The sequence below is a fragment of the Emydura macquarii genome, unplaced genomic scaffold (genome assembly GCF_026122565.2).
Source record: "Emydura macquarii macquarii isolate MOO-44397 ecotype Brisbane River unplaced genomic scaffold, CSIRO-AGI_Emac_v2 contig_3603, whole genome shotgun sequence".
NCBI lineage: Eukaryota > Metazoa > Chordata > Testudines > Chelidae > Emydura > Emydura macquarii.
In genome coordinates this window covers 328247-351952 of record NW_027133740.1, presented here as the reverse complement: position 1 = coordinate 351952, position 23706 = coordinate 328247, and the positions used below count along the sequence as shown (strand labels likewise).

The window sequence follows — 23706 nt, the reverse complement described above, 5'->3', positions numbered from 1 at the left end:
AGCCCAATGCAGCCCAGCAGTAGGTGAAAGCTCAAAAGCCATTCCAAGGGGATGAGATTGATCAGCTTTTACCCAGGATGGCTTTACTTGTTCTCTGCTGCCTGTGGACTCTCCCTTTTTTCCCTACCATGAATTTTCTGAACCACCCCTGCTGCTAACTGTTTTGGTCTCAAGCCATAACTCCCAAGTCCCTCTCATGCAGGAGACCAGTGCAACTCGAAGTTCTGGAACACAGAGGACTCCATTTTACAGTTTAGCAAGAGCTGTTTTATAATTGTCTAAATGTCTGGAGAAATATTTACAGTCAATCTCCATTATTTACAGTAACTGCATACTGCTCCCCTTCCATCTCTGGAGCTAGTGACTGCAGTCGAATCAGAGATAGGGGCTACTCTCTGCTTACTCCATGTGAAGGGAGTTTGAGGGAGGAGGTGCTCAACTCAGATCCCAGGGGCAAATGTCCACATCACTACATTTGATATTGATTGGCCATGACAGCAGAGAGGATAACTTCCTTTTCCTCCCCAGAGGGTGTCATCCAGGGCCTGGTTTGTAGAGGGAGAAGCTTGCACTCTATTCTGGGCTGTATCTGCTATATTGAAAGAGGACTTTAGTCATTGGGGCTAGCCACCTGACACATTTCACAATCAAACTCATTCTAAGGGAAGACCAGGCCAAGGCCAGGAAAGGAACTGGGCATTGATGGGATAACAACCACCTGGGAATAAGTCTAAGCAGCCACCATACCAGAGGGAAACTACTTGGACTAGGCTCTCCTGGATTGCCTGGGGGAAGGCACTGAACCACATGTATGTGACAACAGGGACCTTTCTGGCTGACCTACTGCATTGGAGTCCAGTGAGCCAGACTTCTCCTACAGGACCCCTCTGCATTCGTTGCTTTGATTAAACGGATGTTTTCATTGCATAGTTTATTGAACCCCATGAGAGGAAGATTATTCCTCTGGGAGTGAGTCAGAACCCACCAGCTTCCTGGAACTAGAAGTGCATAAAAGCTCCCACTCTCCAATGCCACAGACCCTCCTTCTATAGTCACTGTGCATCGATTGTTTAGCCAACTTGTGCTACAGTCCTAGAACTAAAGGAGACTCCATAATTACATCTCTGTGGAAGAGGATCAGTCACAGAAGCACTTGTGAGGCACTGTACAGGCTCAGTTTGAGCTGCAGATCTCCTGCTTGGTGTCACGGCATCTCTGACAGATGAAGACCTCAGCCATGTTGGATTTGCGAATACTGGCATAGGAAAGGTAGATGCAGGTGGCACATCTGTTACACTCAATCATGGGCCTCCCTGCAAAGGGCTTCAAGCAGAAACAAGTGATCAGGTTCCAGGAATCATCCACTGGGCAGTGGAGAGAGAGACCTCCATCAGAAAATGCCAGGCAGGCCCATTTTATAGCATAGGATTGTGCACACAGGGAAAGGCAGTATACATTGTCCCAGGGCATGAAGACCTTTCAGGGCTCAGCACTGAACCCTACAGAGGATTAGGGATCAGCTCTGAAGGAAACCCTTGCCTGTTCCACATTGGCCTGCATTCCCCACTGACTGGTTCAATCCCCCGCCCATTTCAGGAAGAAACCCAGCAGCAAAGCAAGACTCCCAGCTACCCCTGCTGGAAAGACTACCAGTACCACACACAATGGGGTCCCACTCACCTTCTGTTTTGGTGTTGGGAGGTGCCTCTGAATTTCCACAGGTGAAGCTGCAAAATGGAAAAGAGAGCAATTAAAACCAATCAAATGGTTAGTTTGAGAGTCTCCCAAGCTGGAGAATGAGTCTGGACCCTGGCTCCAGCACTGTTGCACTGGGGAAAGAAGGCTGACAGGCTGAGACTCAAACCGTGCCTCTATGCTCTGCAGTTCCCTCACTGCACCTCTTGTTGGATGAGGTTAGGACTTCAGTAGCTGTGGTCTCCCCTCACAACCAGTGGTCCTATAATCCCTCCAACTGGAAGAGAACAAGGTGCTGGGCACTAGAACATGATGAAACTTTTCAGTGAGAACAAAGCACCAACATGACCATCTTTCTAGACTAGGGACTTGTTGTGATAGTTGGGCCTACAAATTTACCCTAATTTTTGAGTTCAGTTGTAAAAACTAAGTGCAAATTAATAGAATGCCAGAATAGCCTATAACAACAAATGCTAATCGGAAAAAAAAGTACAAAGGGAGACAGAAAAACGAAATTAGTCCAAACAAGAAAACCTACAAATATCAGTCAAAAACTGTTAAAATCATGCTTAGTAAACATAAAAAAAGTGTAAAACCAAAAATCAGTGAATCAAAATTAGTGTGTCAAATGATAGTTGTTGCTCAATATTTACTTCAGCCATACGAAGAAGAAATGTGTCAAAAACTAGGCTTAACCGATAAATAACGAGAGGATCAGCTATTCCTCCCATCAATCCTTTTGGTCCTTTAAAAAAAAAATTTTTTTTTTTGAAAGCAAACTTGGCTACTGGAGCAAGCTTCACCATCATGGCTGCCCCTCCACCCCCAAACCGTCTTCTGGAACCCTGAACCTTTCTTCATCATGATCCTAAAAAATGTCCTGACCAGACTGGGCCAAAGAGAAAAGAAGCCATATGACATCACAACCTCCACTGGCTGAAATCTGACCACCATGTGGAATCAGAGACTTTTGTTTCTCTTGCTCTGTCTTCCTCCCTCATCATCAGTGTGTCCTTTTCCTCCCCCATCCTATTTCTTCTCTTTCCTATCCCTCTCCCTTTTCCTTCTGTCTAATAAGAGTCAGCTGGTCAAAACTGTATATTTTGCAACAATGCTGCAAGTCCGTGACCAGAAAGAGGCAGATAAAAGCAATGCCCTGAATAGCCCAATGCTGGTTTGAGTTTACCAGGTCTCGGAGTGGCTGATAAGACTGTGCTTTTCCAACAGTAAGGCTGCAGGTGAGAGTGAACTTCAGAGACAGATAATGCAGCTTCTATCTTCGATCTTCCTTTCTCCTCCTTTTGTACACATTTTGTCTTCATTTGTCTTCTTGGGATTGGACTTAACAACAGCAGCTCCAGCTCATCTCAACTAACTTCTTTTCTTTTCCCCCCCCAAAAAATTGCCATCTTTACAATCATCTCAAAACTAAACAAGGGGGGGGGTTTCTTTCTAAAAACTTTCTCCAGCCAAAAAACAAAAACAAAAATTAAAATAACACCCTTATATAATACTTTACGTATCAAATTCTTTAACTGTTTTTCCTTCTTTACTTTAAAGTTTTAAAAAATCTAAGTACGTTTGCCATAGAACTACAGCAAGCTGAAGCCTCACCAAAACCCAAACCTTGTTTTACACTGTTTAACATTAAACAATATCTAAGCTATATTAATACTTTTAGCCCATTTGTTTCCTCTAAATAAACAGAACAGACCTCACCCCATATTTACTGCGGACCCCTTCTCACTCCTCACAAAAACTAGCTTACAAGCTTACCACTGAGCTGGGGAGCTGACTGTTTGTACCCTCCTCTTTGCTTTGATCCAAGATACCACAACAGCTGGGGCTGCTCCTCTTCTCAGGGCATGTTGTCTGCTCTGGTTGAAAATCACTTTCTGCTGGCACCTCAGTCCCCTACACCCCATCTGTCCAGTCCTTTTCCTCTTTCATGAACTCCTCCAGGAGGGATTTGGGTCAGAGCCCACCAGCTGGGACGAACAAGGACTGGAAGCACTTTCCTCTTATGTGAGGCGCCTGCTCCTCTAGCATAGCACACTCTCTCCTTTGATGTTGAATGTCACCCCAACTCTTCATGCCAGCCAACATCATCTTCTTTTCCATCTCTTGATCCAAGATGAGCTTCTTTGCAGACAGTTTCTTCTTCTTGGTTTGCTGAGACCAGGCTAAATACAAGTGTCTGGAAAAGTCAGGGTAATTCAGGAATAGGGTGTCTCCTTGTGCTTGACGTTCCTGCTCCTCCTGTCATCTGAAAGTACCTGGGAATCAGAAGAGTGGGATGAGCTGTCACCATCCTGAGTGCTGCCTGTGCTGTTCTGGGACTCAGGCTGCCTCCAAGGGGCCAAGGTTCATTCTGCAAAAAGAACAAGGAAAAGGACATAGGACCTGCACAAGACCACACCAGATGGGGGGGAAGAAGTATGTGGGGGAAGTAGAGGAGGAGGAATGACACAGCAAGAAGTCCCCAACCCTCAATGCAAAGAGGGAGGAGGAGCCAGGACTGTCTCCCAGGTCATTGGATAAGTCAGACTGGCCTCTTCACACAACAACTGCAAAACAATGGCACACACACACCAAGCTGCCTTATATCCTCAGGGTAGGGGGTATAGCTGGCATAGGCCAGCATGAAGGTCAGAAGTGGATGAAGTTCTCCATGGTTCTTTGACTTCTCTGTGGTGGCTGCAAAGAATGACATTTTGTTGATTAGAATCTAAGTTTATTCTCCAGCTACCTCCAGCCTCAGACTTGATGGCTGGAAAAAACTGTGACCAAACATCATCTGTAAATAGAGGCCAAGCTGGCAGTGACCAGATATGCTACAAGGCGCTGCTGTGCAAGTCAGAAAGGACTGCATGTGCAACCCCAGCCACCAAATGACTCCGCTACAAGTCCAGCTCATACAGCCCTGGAATGTCTGTGCAATGCGTCCCTATAACCAACCCGCACACAGTTCCAGGCTGCCTGAACACCACCACAGAAGCCTGCAGTGCCCAGCCCACCTGGGTGACTCTTTTGCTTTAAATCAACCCACATGTTCAGCCTGCCTAGATGTTCCCCCTCAAAGATCCACCGAGAGCCTGCAGCCATAACCCATGTAGGCACCCCCACCTATAAGATCTGAGGCCTTTTTCTGCAATAATCAGCAGCCATGAGCTGAGAAGCAGAAAGTTGCAGTCTCACATTCCATGTAAATTGCATCAAAACAATGTAATATCAGGCTGGTAAGACAGTGCTCCTGTCCTAATAGTACCCACCAGCACTAGATAAAGAAACAGATCTTAAATGTTTAAAGAAAACTTTAATAGCATTTCTTGTCTGGCAAGAAACGACTTATCAACAGTTGTGATTGTGAAATCTATACTTTATTGTTTTGCCTTTATAGTCCCTCCTTCTCTATTGTTTATCTGTATGGTCTCCATCTGATTCTTTAATTGGTTCTGTCTGTTGCATAACTTAAATATTGCAAAATTAATCAACTAAAATGGTGGGGTATGATTGGCTGAAGAATTGTTTAGAAATGGGCTAGGTTTGGTGAAAAATACTGTTTTGTAGTATTTTAATTTTAATGATTGATTAAGGTATAGCTAAGTAGGACCCAAGTTTTAACTATATATATGGGTCTAAAAGGACGTTCTTTGGGACCTAACTCCAGGACACAGCCCAGAGCTGCCAGACCTCAACACACTGCCTGTTACACTGTGCAGGAGCTGGAGCCCTGGATGATCTAATCTTGACTGTTCACTCCCAGTAAGGCAGATGAACTTTTCTTTGTGGTGAGCATTGTATACTTAGCGTGTGTATTCTGTTTTGGTAATTGTTAATAAACAGAAGTTAAGGATATTGCTGTGTAAGGCTCTTTCACTGGTAAAAGGCCCCACAGAAGATTATGCCCTGAGCCCTAGGAACTGGGTAAAGGTGGGTGTGCCTAAATTAACCAGGTTACACCTTGAGCCCACGGAAGGATAAAGGTGGGGTGCCCTAGAGTGTGCGGGTAACATACCACATCAAAGCTGCATGCACACAATGTACAGAAAGGCAATCTAATACAGAAAGATTTTAATATTGAGCTTCTGCAAGGTTTCTAAACAGGGAGAGCCCTGAGGTTGTGGAAGAGCCCCCCATCAATGAACCCCATTTATCTGCAGTCACAGGACTGGCATCACAGGCATGCCAACTCTGTGTAGGGAAATCAGAACAGCAGTGCCACAATGGGGGGGGGGGGGGGAGGGTGAGAGACACGGACGGACAGACGACGACACACTGGAAAGAGTTTCCTCTCAGGACAAACAAGTTGCCTGTTATGGCATTCCAGTGTCCTACACAGAACAGCTTCTTGTACCCACGTCTTTCAAGACAAAGGGAAATGAAAGCATTGGAGACAATCCCAGCCAGCATGAGGCACTTATTTCAGTGACTAGCAATAGACCAGACAGATACTAGAACCCTGCACGGATACAAAATTTGCATCCACAGCCCCCAATCAGCAATCTGCAAAAATTGTCCATGGATATAAAGCGGATAGCCACAGATTTGGATATGCACACAATCCCCAATCTGTGAAAATGGTCCACGCCTATCCACATCCCTGGAGAGCCACATATTTGCAGGGCTGTACAGATGGGCACAATGCTGCCATCTGCCCCCGCCAGGCAGTCCATGCCAGCCAGCCACGGGCAGTGAGAACTCATGGCTGGGTCAACAGCAGCAGCGTGGTCTCCCCCACGCGCTGCAAACATCCCACCCCTCCCCATCCCTACCTGCTGCCTATACCTGGCCACCTCCCCCAATACACACAAACCTGCCTGCCCTTTCTCCCGCCCAGACTGCTCTGGGTTGCGCGCCTTGCCCTGCGCACCTACGGGGGGGATGATGGGGGCTGTTGCGCCTGCGCTCTAACACAAGCCGCCTTTTTTCCTCTGGGTTTTTTGTTGTGGCGCTTCCATCCTGCCCCGCCTCCTGCCTTGCGTGGCTGACGAGCCCCGCCCCTAGTTGCTCTAGAACCCCGCCCCCGCCTGGCCGCCAATGGCTTGCAAGGACTTTTTTTTTTTTTTTTTTTTCCTTTTTTAAGGCGAGCGGAGGCACATGATTGGCCAGTCCATCCCACTCACTATTTTGTTTAAAAAAAAAAAAAAAGGGCGACGGACGGCCGCTGATTGGCTCCGCGGGGCTATGTCAAGAGCCTCGCACGCGCGCTTTGGGCAGGACTCCCGCCTGCTCATGCCTCCCTAGCCAGCCGTTACCTACTGTGGCCGTTGGCTCGCTGAGGTGAGGTGTCGCGCGGCGGGCTGCAGCTGCGCTGCTGTCTGTCCTAGCGCTCTATTCGCTTCCCGACAGCCCAGCCGCCGCCCTGCTCTCAGCCCCGGCCCAGGTAGGAGACGCGGGCATCTTTGCCGGCTCCAGGCTGAGGCGAGCAGAGCTGTGTGCGCGCGCGCCCTGCGCGGCCCTGCTCTCCTCCACCGCTCTGTGGCAGTTGGTGTGGCGGGAAGCTGAGGGAGGCCCCAGCCGTGCGCGCGCCGCGGCCAACGGCCCGGCCCTAGGAGCTGGGCTCGGCGGGCGGGCGCTCCCTGGCCCGGCGCCTGCTCTGTTTCGCTCTCGGGGCCAGGACGAGCCTGGCAGCCCTGCGGGGACAGGCTGTGCCCAGCCCTGCAGAAATAGACCCGCGGCAGCCAGTCTGCCTCCGAGCTGGGGGTCAGCGGGCCGCGGATCACGCCAGGGGGCTAAATAGAGCCGCGTCCCCCTGGGGCCGGGTCTGTCTGCACGGCTGTTCCTAGCCCCATGGCGCGAGCCGGAGGGAGCGGCCCGGCCCCGCCCCGCCCTGAGCCTCCCTCTGCCCTGCTCTGTGTCTGCAACGGGCCTACGCCGGAGACCGTCCGCGGGTGCTGGGCGAAGATGCGCATCCCCAGGGGCTTCCCGCAGGGCGGCGTGCTAGGGCGTGGCCTGGGTCTGCTCCCTGCGCGGCATGGGGCGAGGTAGGACCTCCCTTCCCTGCTAGGGGTGTGCTGGAGGCAGGCGGGGCTGCATTTGAGTGGGGGCACTTGGCCTCTCTCGAGCTGTAAGAGGATCAGGGCCTTGACGCCCTCAGGCCTGGAGGGAGCTGCAGCTGCTCCCCCTGCCCAGCCACAGCCCTGCTGGATGGGTGGCCTCACCCCTGGGTGTCCCCAGCCTATCCCTCTGGCTGGCTCAGTATTGTGGACAGCTGTCCTGCTAAGAAGTGCCTGAAGACCCTGCCGCCCTGCTTCACACCGCTTCTGAGCAGGTGCTGTCAGTTTGGTCCCAGAACGAGTCATCGCTATAGATGTCTGTGGGTCTGAAATCAGTGACTTACAGGCCAAAGGCTCCACTCCCCTGCCCCATCACTTTGTGAATTATAATTCACAGGGATGGTGCTCTGCCTAAAATGAAGCCTAATTTATCACTACAAACTCTGTATCTACCAAGGGCGGAGGGTGGCTTACTGAAACCCATGGATAACTGAGCAAATGAGCTGCCAAACAAACGTGCAAGTCTAGAAATGAGCCACATTGTTTCCTTTTAGAAAAAGTCACCCCATTTATCTTAAGATACGTGGGGCTTGTTTGAATGAATTTATGGGGGTGGGGATGATAATTGTAATAATGAAAATATTTGGATGCTTTGTGAATTGTAGTTGCAGAGTGTGGCATAAGTGAACCTCCTTCCCCTGACACATTCACACATGTGGATGCAAACTAGAGCAGTTCAAGTCAGCCTGACATATGCCAGGAGTTGTTGGCAGAGGGATTATTTGAGTCACTAGAATCTGACCACTTGTGGTACTCCAGGTACTGCAGTTGTGAAGACAAGATGGGACCAGTGAAAAACAATGGAGGGGGAAGCCAGTTTTATGGCTGTATATGAGAATAGGTGTCACTATGGGATCCCAAGAAAACTTCATCATTCTAAAGTTTATAATGAAATAAACAGCTGGGCCTGCTTGCAAAAATTACATTGACATCCAAAAGCCCAACAGAGTAAAGGGCATTAAATCAGGGTGGAAGATAGGATAATAGCCTGAGGGTCACTTGGGGAATCAGGTACATTTCAAAAGTAAAAATAGCGGTTACAGCCTTTCAGTTCTTTAAGAACATTCTTTTAAATGTTCATTATTGCCATGTCAAGAGATTTCATGCTGCCCCTTAAGCTAACCCTCTCCCTAAGAACTGGTGAAATAGACCATCAACCCTTCCAAATCTAAGGTTCCCCTGTATGGAGGAGAGGCAGGTAGGGGACATGTTTGCTAAAGCAGACTCTGCTGTTCTCTCAACTTTTCCTGGCAAAAAGGGAAGTGAAATCTCAGTGCACCCATAATTTCACATATTTGATTTCTGAGAAGTCATGCAGCAATGCTAGCAAATGGGCCTTTCATAGTGTTTCTCTTTTGTATTTCTTGCAGATTAAACAGTGAATCTCTGTGGAGGCCCTTACCCTGCAGGTTGGCAATCCTGTGGTTAGGGTTCCACATGCTACAGGTGAAGGTTGGTGGGTTTAAAAATTCAAGGAAATGTTACTATGGTATTGAGCTTTAGGATTTGTTTTTACAAAAATCTCGTGCTTCTTAAGAGTAACAGATGTTCCAAAAAAAGGGCTCCTGAATGCAATTCTGACTGCTCTGCAAATCCTAGGGTTGGTCCCAGTCCTTAAGCTCATCAGCCTTTTGGTCCCTTCTGGTCTGCCAGGTGCTGATTGTGGAATGTGCTGGGCTGGCCTTGCCTCCCCTGCTTAGGGAAGCACCCTTTATAAAACAGACTGTTCCCTCTTTCCTCATGTGCCACAAGCTGGGGGGGAGGTCCAGGCTTCATCTCTCTCTTCCCCCTCCTCCTCCTCCCCCCAATCAGATTGTATGTAGAGAGACATTTAGTCAATGGCCCTACCGCTAAAAAACCCATTGTTCCATGAGGAAAGAGTAATTCAGTGTTGATGGCCCTTGATTGCTCTCAACTTCTCAGTCTGTCCACTAGCTCTCAAAGCTGTGCTACAAAATGGATGCTCTGAGCTCTAGTGTTATGAAGGTTAATCACAAAAGGTGTCACAAAACAAAATGAGATTCAAAATGACAGACTTCTCTCAACTTTCACCCTAGCTACTGTTACACTACACCCCCTCCCTCCATCACAGCTCCAGCTCTCATGGGACAGCACTAGCTTGATAACAGCTGTTCCCTAAACCCCCTCTGTGCCAGTTCAATTCTGTGCTGGCTTTATTGGTTCAGAACCATGCATACTGTGGAGTTGCAGAATGTAAGAACCAGGTGGCTACAGGGAGGTCATCACACCCCCCTAAAGAGGTATAAAGGGGAGGGGGGTGGCGCACTGATATACTTGCATGCACCTTATACTTTGGCTAGCCAGGTAGACACCACAGCCTGGGAAGGGCCTTGCATAGGGATAGAACTGAGACAAAGGTGTCAACAGCTTAATATAGACATATTCTTGCAGGGGCAGCAACGAGCCTTACCTTTTCACATAACTGGCCCAGAGAGAAGGGAGATAGCCCTCCTGAAGCATCAAGCACAGAACCAGGAAATTGACCTGGTCAGGGGATGTACATTCACCTTTCTCTTGTGTCCACACAGTGCAAGCCCTGACACTGAACAATGGGAAGACCCAGGAAAAACCCTGGCAGCACAACCTCACCTCATCAGGCTACAGCTGTGCCCAAAGCCACCCCAGCAGCACCCCGTTCCTCTGCCTCCTCCACTCAGGCCAAGACACCACCCGTAGCCAGCCGACCTAAGAGTGCTCAGGCTGCTGGGAGTTCAGGCACCAGCAGGGCACAGACAGACAAGCCAGCCAACAGCACCACTGCCAGAAGAGCAGGGCAAAGCGCTTCCCAATCAAGGGCCATTGCAGCACATGGCAGTGATCAAGGAGACACCAAGATAAGCTACAGAGTGACAGCTAAGAGCCCCTCAGTGACTAGTGGAGGGAAACCTGGCTCCACAGCAGCTGAAGCACCTGCCGGTGTCGATCCCTTTCTGGGAAGGAGTCAGTCCAGCCACTCTCAGACCAAGGCCACTGGCCAGGGCAAAGCAAACCAATTTCCCTCCCTGCTGACAAGTGAAGATGTGGTGAAAGTGGAGAGGGAAACCCGGGGACAGCAGGACAATCCCGAGTGGTATAAGTGGCGGGAAAACCGCATCACAGCCTCAGTTGCACCCAGGATCGCTAACAGCAAGTTTGTCAATGGCAAGAGCTCAGAGGTGCCCCAGTCTTACCTTAAGGCCGTGGTGAGCTCTGGTTCCAGAGTGCAGACACCAGCCATGTCCTGGGGCACCCGAAATGAGAAAAAGGCAGTGCAGGCATATGAGGAGCTCCAGTCCAGGAGGAGTGGCAGGCCTGTGATGGTGGAGGAATGTGGCCTGTTCATTCACCCAGAGAAGGAGTGGCTCGCAGCCAGCCCAGATGGAATTGTCAGAGACACAGATACAGGGAAGCTCCTGGAGGTCAAGTGTCCCTATAAGCACAGAGACAAAACAGTGAAAGAAGCCTGTAAGGACAAAGCCTTCTGCCTGGAAATGGATGGTGAGTCCTACTCCTTGAAGAGAGACCATCCCTACTACACCCAAGTGCAGTGCCAGCTGGCAACAACAGGCTTCGACAAGGCTGACTTTGTGGTTCACACCAACAAAGATACAGTCATCACCTCAGTGGACTTTGATGCAGGGCTCTGGGAGAAAACTGAGCCCAAGCTGGAGAAGTTCTACATGGAGGCTGTGATTCCCCATCTGCAGGAGAAAGGAAGCAATGCAGTTTGGGCTAAGGAAGAATAAAGTAGTGAGGACATCTGGCCCCTATACCACCACACACTTGTCTCCACCAGATGCCCAGATGATAGATTAATGGATTATCTCTGGTTCTGCCCCAGCAGAACTATGGGATCCAAAATATGATGCCTACTGAGACTGGACTTTTCCTTCCTATTTAGATTGTAAGCTCCAAGGAGCCAGGACTGGGGAGACAGTCAATGATTAGTGGTTCTTTCCCAGCTGCAGAACAAATACTGTTGACATTTGGTGCTCTGGGATTGAACGGATTCCATGTCTCTGTGCAGACATCACTGTTTTCTCAACAGCTATCCTTGAATTTCTTATTCCAGTGTCTTGCTGCTGGTGCATATTGTCTCATCTCTAGGGAAATAAGTTAGCCTGTCTGTGAAATGGTCTCAGTTGTCAGACTCCCTCTGTAGAGGGGGCTGGATTCCATTTAATGGTCTGGAGTATTAGTTCAGTACTAAACTTTAATTTTAGTCCACCAAGGAATCCTTGCTGCTGTCAGTAGTAGACTTGCTGAAGAGCAAATGTAAAATATGGCCTTTATGGGGTAACTATATTTGTAATTATGTGCCTTATTGTCAATGCAGCATCACACAAAGCTGTCTCTTCCCTTATCTTTTTATCTTCACTCCCACCCTCTTTCCCAGAGTGAGGTTAATGGCTGATCATTTTAATAAGCTAACTGCTTACCTTTTAAAGTATTGTTTGGCTGTGGCATCAATCCCTCACCTTATGTGTAGGGGAGGGGGCTTACATCTCAGAGCTTGAAAGAATAGCTGCCTGCAGACTCAGGCACAAAACACTGCACCTGTTAACCTTTCAAGGGTGAACCAAGTAACAGTGCAACCAAGAGATTCCTGAGACTATGCCATATGCATAACAGCAGTATGTAGAGGTGTCTGTTTCAAATCATTGTTTTTGTTAATTCAAACTGGTCCTGTTTTGAAAACTAAAATCTGTCTAAACAAAACATTCACTTGAGGTATTTTTGTTATTTCTAGGAGGCAGCTGGGGCTTGAGCTACAAGTAACCCTAGAGGCCAGGATAGGGCATGGCCCTAGAGAGGCTCAGGGGAAAAAGGGGTCTGGTCCCACATAAGGATGAGGCTGGCATTTTGAGCTACTTCCATGGACGTGCTCAGCTACGTGGTAGCTCTGGCTTGTGCCTGCCTCCCACAGTTTAAGGGGTGCTTCCTCAAGTGATGGAGCTGCCCCTTTTCTTTAGTTGCCTACAGCACAGGGGGAGCCAGGCCACTACTATCCCCCTCAATCAGTCCCCATGCACTTTTCAAATAGTTCTCAAGAAAAGCAACTAACTTCACTCCCATGCCCCTATGAGGCCTCTTTGCATCAGAAGTGGGGAAATGCTATCAGTCCATTTAGTTCATCTTTCTCCCCACCTCTAGCTACCAGAGCTGGTCTAGTCCTAGACTTTGTGCCCCAGCTGATTGTCTCACCTTTTCAAGGGGGAGTCTGTGTCCAAGTCTGATCCAGCTCAGAGTCCAGGGTCTGACCTACTCATTACCCTACATTTCTCTTTGCTCAATTTCACCTAGTTACACACCACTTACTTCCCCAGGGCAGGTGTGTACTCTTTAAACACTTCTAGATGGCGTTTTCTTCCCGTCTTTGGGTTTTTAATTCACCAAACTGCCCAGGAAGACCATGAGCCATGGTAGAAAGGACATGGCAAGGGCCCATTCCCACGCCCCAGCACAGCCAAAGGAAATATTCACTGAAACTTACATCTGAGTGTGGTCAGGGGTGAGGCTTTGAAACTATGACAAGCTCACAAGGGGTATGGCAAAAGTACTTTATTATATACATATTACTCCACCACACGCCAAGAATTTGCTATTTTACATAATTTCAATAGAAGTGACTACAAACTATAAAAATGTAAAGCAGTTCAGGGGCCTATGCTTCCCACTCCAGGAGGGACATTGATAGGGAAGATGGTTCCAGGGCAACCCAATGCCCAATTTTTTTTTTTTAAAGTGGAAAAATAAAATGGAATTATGATCTTAGGTTCTGCCCATCTCCTCCACTCCTCAGTCACCTCAAGAAGCAGAGGCCCAGCTCAGTACCAATGTGCAGCGCAAGAGTCAGAACATCTGCAGTTCATATGATTAGACCATGTGCCCCCAGCAGAGGGGGAGCAGAGTCTTTGAAATGCAGCACAGAAGGCACATAACATGGGTCTGGTTCCTTTGGTGGGTGGGGGGTAAAGGAAAATTAGAAGATGGAATCTAATACTTAGTGCATGTGGAGACCCCAAGGACCAGCCAGCCCAGACCTGTCCTTCCTGAGGAGAAAGTGAGGCAGAAGACCAAATATCCTATCTAGAAATGTAAAGGTGTGTTCACAGCAGACATATCCAATCTAAGGGGCAGCAATTTGCATAGTGGATGAGGCTCAAGGCACAAGACCCCTAGTCTGTATGAGACACATTCCCCAAATTTCACTGAGGAGCCTAGATCACTAACTGGAGAAATCTTCAGGGAATTGGACAATTCAGACATAAAAGCCTCACTTACTTCCTGCTCTCTCGGGACTTGTTTCCCATCACTCACCAAACCTTTATGAAAGGTTCTTCCTGGCAAACAGACCAATACACCCCCACCAACAGCAGGGGAAGACCCATGACCCATTCCAAGGGGATGAAATTGATCTACTTTTGCCCAAGAGGTTTTACTTATTCTCTGTCTGTGGATTCTCCCTCTTCCCCCTCCCATGAGTTTCTGAAGCCATCCGCCTCCTACCCCCCGTCCCCACTGATAACTGTTTTGATCCCGCCAGGACTCCCAAGTCCCCCTCATGCAGGAGACTTCAGTGCAACTGGAAGTTCTAGAGCAGAGAGGACTCTATAATTTTACAGTTTTAGCAAGAACTGTTTTATAATGTTCTATACATCTGCTACAAATTATTTAGTCACTCTCCATTAATATTTACAGTAACTGCATACTGCCCCCCTCCTCACAACCTCGAGCTAAGATCAGAGATAAGGGCTACTCTTTGCTACTCCATGTGAAGTGAGTTTGAGGGCATGTCCTGGGGCAGATGTCCAAATCACTACAACCTTCTCTTCCTCCCCCTCCAGGTTGTGTCACTCCAGGGCATGATTTGTAGAGAGAGAAATTTGCACTCAAAGCAGATACAGCCCAGATTAAAGAAGGGTTTAGTAACTGGGGCTAGCCACCTTTCACTAAACTCACTCTAAGGTGTGGTCAAGTCAAGGCCAAGGCCAAGAAAGGACTTGAGAATAGGTAGGATAACAACCACCACGAATAAGTCTAAGCTGCCACCGTACCAGAGGGAAACAGACTAGGCCCTCCTGGATTGCCTGGGAGAAGGCACTGAGCCACATCTGACAGACAACAGGGAGGTTTCTGGCTGACCTACTGCACTGGATTCCAGTGAGCCAGACTTCTGCTTGACCCAACTGCATTTGCTGCTCTCATGAAACTGATGTCTCAACTGCATAGTTTACAGGATCCCCACAAGAGGAAGATTATTCCTTATGGAGTGAGTCTCAACTTGCCAACTTCCTGGAGTTGGAAGTGCAGTGGGCATATCCAGCACAAATGCTTCCACTTTCCAGTGCCACAGGTCTCCTATAGTCACTGTGCATCGATTGTCTAGCCAACTTGGGCCATAGTCTTCAAACTAAGGGCCCCTGCCCACAATCACCACCTCTCAGTGGAAGAGAATCAGTCACAGAAGCGCTTGCGGGGCACTGTCCTGGCTCGGTTTGAGCGGCGGATCTCCTGCTTGGCATCACGGCATCTCTGGCAGATGAAGACCTCAGGCACGTTGGATTTGCGAATCTTGGCACAAGACAGATGGATCCAGGTTGTGCATTCGTTACACTCTATCATGGGCCTCCCTGCAAAGGGCTTCAGGCAGAAGCAGGTGATCAGGTCCCAAGCATCATCCTCTGGGCAGGGGAGAGACAGACCATCAGAAAATGCCAGGCAAACCCAGTTAATAGCATAAGATTGTGCACACAGGAGAAGGCAGTATACATTGTCCCAGGGCATGAAGACCTTTCAGGGTTCAGCCCTGACCCCTACAGATGATTAGGGATCAGCTCTTATGGAAACCCAGGCTTGTTATACACTGGCCTGCATTTCCCACTGACTGGTTCACCCATTTCTTGAAGAAGCCCAACAGCAAAGCAAGGCTCCCAGCTCTCCCAGCTGGAGAGGCTACCAGTTCCACACACAATGGGGTCCCACTCACCTTCTGATTTAGCGTTGGGAGGTGCCACTGTAAATTCCACAGGTGAAGCTGCAAAATGGAAGAGAGAGCAATAAAAACCAGTTAGATGGTTTGTCTGAGAGTCTCCCAAGCTGGAGAATGAATCTAGACTCTGGATCCAGCACTGTTTGCACCTGGGGGAAGAGGGGCTGAGATCCAACACCCTGCCCTGTCCTGCCCTTCCCCTACAGCACCTCTTGTTGGATGAGCCTATGAGTCCAGTAACTGTGGGCTCACCACAGAGCCAGTGTTCCTACAATCCCTCCAGCTGGAAACGAACAAGGTGCTGGGCACTGGAACACTTTGCAGTGAGAACAAAGCATTGACATAACCACATATCCAGAGCAGGGACCTCTGTCCCACATTTCCTATGGACCCCTCCGCACTCCCCACACAAACTGGCTTGGAAGCTTACAATTGATCTGGGAGCTGACTCTGCTTGTACCCTCCTCTTCACTTTGATCCAAGGTATTCTGACAGTTGGAGCGCCTCTCCTCAGGGTATGTTTCCTGCTCCTTTGGTGGAAAATAGCCTCCTGCTGGCACTTCAGTCCCCTGCACCCCATGTGTCCAATCCTTTTCTTCCTTCATGAACTCCTCCAGGAGGGATTTGGGTCGGAGCTCACCAGCTGGGACGACCAAGGACTTGAGACATTCTCCCCTCATGTGAGATGCCTGCTCCTCTAGCACATCCGGCTTTTTCCTCTGCTGTTGAACATCGCCTAAATTCTTCATGCCACCCAGCATCACCTTCTTTTCCATCTCTTGATCCATGATGATCTTCTTTGCAGACAGTTTCTTCTTCTTGATTTGCTGGGGCCGAGCTGCAAAGAAACTGCTGGGGAAGTCAGGGCAGTTCAGGAGTAGGTTGTCCCCTTTGTGCTTGGCGTTCCTGCTCCTCCCCTCATCTGGCAATACTTGGGAATCAGAGGATTGGGATGAGGCCCAGCTGTCACTGTCCTGAGTGCTGCCTGTGCTGTTCTGGGGACTCATGCTGCCTCCAAGGGTCCAGGGTTCATTCTGCAAGAGGGACAGAGAAAAGCACATAGGACCTGCACAAGATGATACCACAGATGTGGTTTTCTTGGAGTGATGGGTGGGCCTAAGGAGACAAAGGAGGTGGAGGAATGCCACAGCAGGAAGTCTCCAACCCTCAATAGTAGAGAGAGAGAGAGAGAGAGAGAAGAGTAGCCAGGTCTGTCTCTGAGAACATTGAATAAGTCAGATTGGCCCCTTCACACAACACTGCAAAACAATGGCGCACACACATCAAGCTGCCTTACCTCCTCGGGGTAGGGGATGTAGCCGGCATAGGCCAGCACGAAGGTGCAGAACTGGTTAAAGTCCTCCACGGTTCTTTGTCTTTTCTGTGGTGGCTGCAAAGAATGACATTTTGTTGATTAATACCTAAGTTTATTCTCCAGCTACCTCGAACCTCAAACTTGATGGCTGGAAAAACTGTGACCAAACACTGTCTGCACTAAAGACCAAGCTGGGGGTGACCAAATCTCATACTATAAGATGCCGTTGCAAGAGTCAGAAGGGACTGCGTGTGCAACCCCAGCCGCCGAGTGACACTCCATAACATGTCCAGCACAAGCAATCCTGAAATGCCTGAGCAATTCTCCCCACTCATAGTCCCAGACTGCCTGAATAACACCATCACAGAAGCCTGCAATGCCCAACCCATCTGGGCAACCCTCCTTTCCCTCAATCCAACCCATGAATTCAGCCTGCCTAGATTTTCCCCTTCAAAGATACATCTAGAGCCTACAGCCATAGCCCATGAGGGCACCCCCACATCAAATCTGCATGCACACAATGTGTGGAAAGCCAATCTAATACAGAAGGATTATAGACTCAGACTAAGGTAAGAAGGGACAATTTGATCATCTAGTGAAGTCTGACCTCCTGCACAATGCAGGCCAGAGAATCTCACCCTCCCACTCCTGTAACAGACCCCTAACCTAGGACTGAGTTACTGTAGTCCTCAAATCATGGTTTAAAGACTTCAAGGTACAGAGAATCCACCGGCAAGTGACCCATGTACCATGCTGCAGAGGAAGGCAATAAAGATTTGAAGGTTGAGCTTCTACAAGGTTTATAAACAGGTTGAGCACCCAGGGTTGTGGAAGAGACCCCAGCAATGAGCCCCATTTATCTGCAGTCACAGGACTGGTGTGGTTGTGGCTGGGACCATGTTCAGTGCCTAAGGAAATCCTGCTCTGAGATCCAGTGGGAAGGATGACAGGCTCCTACACTAGCAATTAACTGGGAGAGTTCAGAACAGCTGGGGACAAAGCCTTGGGCACTGGAATCTAGGGAACCGTCCTGCTCTGATCCTACAGCTCTATGTAGGGAAATCAGAACAGCAGTGCCACAATGACAGGGACACACTTGAAAGAGTTTCTTCTCAAAACAAACAAGTTGCCAGAGTCCTACCAGAACAGCCTCTTGCACCCACCTCTTTCAAGACAAAGGGAAATGAAATCATTGGAGACAATCCCAGCCAGCAAGGGGGCACTTATCTGAGTGACTGGGAATAGGCTGGATAGGCACAGTGGTGCCATCTACCCCAGCCAGGCAGTCCATGCCAACCAGCCCAGGGCAGTGAGAACTCATGGCTGAGCCTGAGTCAACACCAATAGCTTGGATGCTCCCTCGTTGCTGATCTAACCAGAAACGTAGAGCTCCAGAAAGACCAACTCTCTACCCCCTCGCCCTGCTGAACAAAGAGCAGAGCTGGCAGCATCAATTCACATGCATCAGAGGGGGAAGGGGCCTGGGCCAGGCCCATTCCATGAAAAACACTGAGGGAAGCCTAGGATTTCTACAGCCTGGGGCCTGGTCACATCTCAACCCTAGAGGTATGACTCCACCCAACTCCCCCCCCCCCCCGTTATCCCAAGGGGCTGAAGGACAATCACTCCCAGGTGAGGGGAGGGGCACCTGTCTCCAGAAGAGCAGGGGGAGAGAAGCCTCTATTGTTTATGGAGGAAGGAGCCAGCCACAGTAAGCCAGGTTAGACAGAGCATCCCACCCCTGAAACCTCTCTCCCTGATCCTCCCATCTGAAGGAGAGCTCACCCCACAACAGACACAGGGCTACAGAAAGATAACCTCCCACGCAACACACACACTGCTTAGAGCCACACACACACCCCCATACCACAGCTACCACACACTCACACCCAGTGTCTGGAACTACCACACCCTCACACACACCCCAGACCTCCCTCCAGACACACACCCCAGTGCCCAGAGCCTACTCACACATACACCAGTGCCTGGAACTGCCTCCCAACATGCACACATTGACCAGTGCTTCCCCTCCCACCCACCCACCCACCCAGTGCCCAGAACTACCTTCCTCTTCCACACACTGCCCAGAGCCTACCCACCCCAGAACTACCCCCAACACACACACACTGCCCAGCGTGTCTCTCTCTCTCTCACACACACACACACACCCCCAGACTTTCCCCCCACCCATCCCCCAGTGCCCAAGGCCTGCACATTCTCTCTCTCTCACACACACACACCCACCCACCTCCAGTGCCCAGAACTGCCTCCCTCCTACACACACACACACCCCCAGTGCCAGAAGCTACCCCACACAAACACCCCCCCCCCCCCAGCAGCTGACACCCCCAAGGGAAGGGCCGGCCCGGAAGCGGGAAAGCCTGTTAGCAGCTGCACCCAACCCCGACCCAGCCGGGTGACCTGGCCGGCCCGGCAGAGCACAGCACTGGCAGGGGGAGACCCAGCACGGAGGATGGAGACAGGCTGAGCCCGAGCTCGGCACCTTCCATGCCCGGCTCGGACTCGAGCAGCCGCCCTCGGCCCAGAGCCCAGCCGGAGCGAGGAGCGGAGTCCGAGGGGGTCCCTCCCCCGCCCGGCGTCTGATCCCGCCCAAGATGGCGCCCGCGCTCCCGGTCCTGCCCTGAGCCAGCCCCCCACGGGGTCACTCCCCGCCGCAGGAGCGGCCCGGCCCGGCCCGGCCGAGCGGGAGCGGGGACCCCCTTCTCCAACACGCGCGGCGGCAGCCGCTCCCTTGCACGGTTCACAGCCCCCAGTCCCCCGGCTCCCCCCTCGAGAGCCCGGCCCCCCCCGCCCCTCAGAGATCCCCCGAGAGCCCCCCCCGCCGCCCCTCTGAGATGCCCCAGCTCCCCCCACGAGAGCCCGCCCCACAGTCCCCCCCCGCCCCTCAGAGATCCCCCGGCTCCCCCCCCTCCCGGAGAGCCCGCCCCACAGCCCCCCCCGCACCTCTCTAGGGCCCGACACACGGCCCCCTCCACCGCCCTTCAGAGACACCCACTCCCCGCCCATAGCCCCCCCCCAGCCGCCTCCGGTAAACAGCCTCCCCCAGAGCCCGGCACACAGCTCCCCCCCCGCCCCCAGAGCCCGGCAAGGCGCACAGCGCCACCCCCCCCAGCCCGCCTCTCCCCACAGCCGGCCACACCGCTCGCCCCCACACCCCCTCAGCCCGGCAAGCCGCAGAGCGACCCCCCTCCCGCTCCCCCAGCACACAACCCCGCTCCCCAACAGTCCCCCCCGGCCGGCTTGGCACGCTGCTCCCCCCGCCCCCCGAAACCTGGCCCAGCGCACGAAGAGCCCCCAGCTGGGCACGAAGAGCCCCCCCTCCCCAAACCCGGCCGGCACACACCCCCTCTCTCCGTCTCCCCCCCCACGGCCCCTGCCCCTGCCCCTGCCCCTTCTCCAGAGCGTGGCACACAGCGTCCCCCCCCGCCCGGCCCACGGCCCCTCCCCAGCGAGCCCGGCACTCGGGGTCCCGGCCGGGTCGCCCCCCCCGAGCTCCCGGCCCAGCAGGCCCTTGCCTCGGCCCCATGGGGCAGGGCAGGGCAGAGACCCCCCCCCCGCCCCCGGCAAGCACATGGAGCCCCCCGCGCCTCCCCCACCGCCCGAGCGCCCCGCGTTCCCTCACCTCCTCGGGTCCGGGGGAGCCGGGGCTGGGCACGGGGCTGGCACCTGCAGGGGGAGAAGCGAGGGGACAGCGATCAGCGCTGGGGGGGGGGCCCGAGCCCCCGGCCGCCCCCGCTCCCGCCCCGCCCGGCCGCTTCCCACCTGCGAGTTCGTCGCCGCTCATCCCGCCGGCGGCGGCGGCTCCCAGCGGGCTGCGGGGGGGGTCGCGTTCCCGGGGAGGCGCCTGGCGGGCGCTGGTCTGGCCCGGGGCAGGAGGTGTCGTGTCGCGGCGCGGCGCGGGCGGGCGGGTAGCGGGGCGCGGCTGGCGCTGCGCGGGGCAGGGTCTCGGGGCGCGGGCAGCGCTGGTCCCCGCCGCCGGCTCCAGGCACGCAGCGCAGCGCAGCGCTCCCGCCCCCTCTCTCCGCTCCGACGCTGGCTGCAGCCCCGCCCGGCCGCTCCGGGGGGCGGGGGCGGAACCACCTGGTGGCGGGGAAAGGGGGAAGGAGGGGCCTGGAGCCGGCACGGGGCGGGGGGAGCACCCGGCCCCTGGGCACTTGGACTCGTCCGTCAGCTGAGCGGACCCCTAGGACTCCGCGGGCACCCCCCGGGCGTCTGAGCGCAGCAGCCCCGCCCCAGGGCTGGCGCCGCCCGCCCGCGGGGGCCAGCTACCCGAGGAGCGGCGGGATCCGGCTCCAGAGCAGGGGGGGCTCAGAGGGTTGGAGCTCAGGGCCTCTCCTGCTGGCCCCGGAACCTCCCGCCAGCCGCAAAAGGGAAAGCGCGGGAGCGATGCTGGGCCCGGCCCCTTGTAACTCCCCTCCGCTGACAGCCCAGCGCGCTTGCACTGCCGGCCCAGGACCCCCCTCCAGGCTGGGGTGATTAACAGGGCAGGCAGCACCGGCGGAGAGGAGGGGGCACGGGGACTGCCAGCCCCTTGGCAACAGCTGGACCCGTGCTCCCAGCGGGTTATGGCAAGGCAACTCCTGCAGGTTTTTGGTCCTTGTCCAGGTGAAGGCAGCCGCCCGAGGCTAATGTGACAGCTATTTACAGCACAGCCTGGGCCTCCCTGCCCCCGGGGCCGCCAGCTCCCAGAGCAGACTGGAGGCACCTGACCCCCGAGATGTACAGAGAGGAGCATCAGTGCAGGCCCTGTCTGGGGGATAAGGCTGGTGCTGCCCCTCTCACAGTCCCTCCCCACATGAAAGGAGGGGACTCCACTGCTGCCACTCAGACCTTCTGCCCAGACAACCTTTTAGACCGCTGCCTTGCAACCCTTCCTCCAAAGTGCTCAGTGGGAGACAATCCTTGTCAAAGCCAACACAAGATCCTGCAGTAGCAATAAAAGCCCTGCCCCATGGCCTAAAGCGGATCAGGTGGGGGAACTACTGCCACCCAAAAGTTTCTAACATTTTCTAATCCCTTCGAACCTAGGGAGCCGGCAACAGGTAAAAATCCCCCAGAAAAGGCTGAGAGAAGCAAAGAAATCTGGGCTGTATTTTCAACAGGGCTGCAACCTCACAGAGGAGAATCACAAACAGGACAAAACTTAGGTGGGCCTTGTGCGGCAGAATCAGGGCACAGAAGGCCCGGGGTAGAGTCATTCAATGGTCAGGACCCACCACAACTATAGGGTTTTTTGGTTATTTTTAAGGGAGTTCATTTTTTAAAAAATATCAAGGGTCTCCTGTCTTTACCACACCACAGTATGGAACATGGTGCCCACGGCAGCTGCTGCAACTTACCCTCGCAATAGCACAGGAGACAGAAATTCCAACATGTTAATCAAGTAATTAAAAATTAACCATAAAAAGGAAACAAACGTTAAAATGAAGAGAAGCTGAAGTGATTTCCCCATCCCCCTCCTCGTGGTGTGTGCCAGCCAGCAGGAGGTCTTGCTCCAACAGATCTGATGTCCCTAATGAAAAAGGGGAGAGCACCGCTGCACCATATGGTAAGTCCAAGGCCAACCACACACACAGCGAGTTGTCAAGGCAATCCAGTTGCAGGGCCATCCGCTTGGTGCGCAAAGTGCTAGGTGTACGTGTGGACTGATAGTGAGTAGGCTCTGGCCTCACCAGGGAAAGCTCCAATTGCACAAGGGTCCGAGCTTCCCCCCTGAAGGGCAAGATGTCTTAGTTCAATGGTTCTCAAACAGGGGCACACAGCTGCCTGGGGGGGACCACAGAAATCTTCCAGGGGCTACATCAATTCATCTAGCTCTTTGCCTCATTTCACAACAGGCCAAGTCAGTACAAACTAAAATGTAATTCAGAGGGTGACACTGCTGTCCACTGAAATGTAAGTACAATATTCCCAGTGATTTATTGTGTTATCGGGCATAATGAGAAAGTAAGCACTTTTTTCAGTAATCATGCACTGTGACACTTCTGTATTTTTGTTTGATTTTCTAAGTGAATTTTTAAGTGAGGTGCAATTTGGGGGGTATGGAAGACAAATCAGAGTCCGGAAAGAGGTACAGCAGTCTGGAAACATTGAGAGCCACGGTCCTGGCTGATATGGAAGACTTAACTGAATTTTTACTACCACTAAATCCATCTCCATCCCTGTCAAGCCCATGAAGAGATCATGCTGGAGTTGTCAGGCTGCTGTCAAACCCCCTAGCGGTAAGAGAGTGAATAGCGCCCTCCTGCTGCTTCCTGCCTTAGCCTCTTTGGCAGAGGCTGGAGATCAGACCCGCAATTTCCAGCAGGAGGCTTCAAGTGCCATTGACACTCAGCAGAGCACACCACTTTGTGTAGGTAGTGCACCATCCTTTGATGGGGAAACTCTCCCCCGGGCTGCAGGAAGCTAGGTTCATCCTCTCCTGGGACAGCACTAGTCAAGTCCCAGCACTCAAGTGTTGGGGGGCAGGTGAAGCTACCACCTTAATATTTTACCCTGCTCAGCACTAACCATCCAGGCAGGCCTTCTCAGCCCGATAGGTTTCCCCAGAGCTTTTCTCACTGCCCAGGGTAACATCCCTTCACCACATGGCCACCACCATGGCAGATGCAGACCATACAGTT

The 23706-nt window shown here is 52.2% G+C and overlaps 2 protein-coding genes and 1 pseudogene across 8 annotated transcripts; 1 reads left to right on the top strand and 2 right to left on the bottom strand.

Annotated features, from left to right (window-relative positions):
• Positions 1 to 1173: 1173 nt before the first annotated feature.
• On the bottom strand, positions 1174 to 7610 carry LOC137145680 (PHD finger protein 13-like; annotated as a pseudogene).
• On the top strand, positions 6858 to 12702 carry LOC137145729 (uncharacterized). Of its 5 annotated transcripts, none has more exons than XM_067536669.1 (3): positions 6858 to 6978; positions 9125 to 9200; positions 10304 to 12702. In XM_067536669.1, the coding sequence occupies exon 3, from the start codon at positions 10325 to 10327 to the stop codon at positions 11498 to 11500; it is 1176 nt and encodes a 391-aa protein (XP_067392770.1). In that variant the 5' UTR covers positions 6858 to 6978; positions 9125 to 9200; positions 10304 to 10324; the 3' UTR covers positions 11501 to 12702. The 5 variants fall into 5 exon arrangements, with proteins under 5 accessions (XP_067392770.1, XP_067392767.1, XP_067392769.1 ...); XM_067536666.1 differs by having other exon boundaries at positions 6859 to 6978; positions 9125 to 9206; XM_067536668.1 differs by having other exon boundaries at positions 6864 to 7081.
• Positions 12703 to 13301: 599 nt separating this feature from the next.
• On the bottom strand, positions 13302 to 21375 carry LOC137145730 (PHD finger protein 13-like). 3 transcript variants are annotated; one of them, XM_067536671.1, is made up of 6 exons: positions 20846 to 21372; positions 20706 to 20749; positions 17045 to 17137; positions 16178 to 16781; positions 15745 to 15792; positions 13302 to 15439 (listed from the first exon to the last, which is right to left on the bottom strand). In XM_067536671.1, the coding sequence occupies exons 1-6, from the start codon at positions 20865 to 20867 to the stop codon at positions 15213 to 15215; spliced, it is 1038 nt and encodes a 345-aa protein (XP_067392772.1). In that variant the 5' UTR covers positions 20868 to 21372; the 3' UTR covers positions 13302 to 15212. The 3 variants fall into 3 exon arrangements, with proteins under 3 accessions (XP_067392772.1, XP_067392771.1, XP_067392773.1); XM_067536670.1 differs by having other exon boundaries at positions 20706 to 21375; XM_067536672.1 differs by lacking the exons at positions 20706 to 20749; positions 20846 to 21372 and adding an exon at positions 17729 to 17787.
• Between the last annotated feature and the right edge of the window lie 2331 nt (positions 21376 to 23706).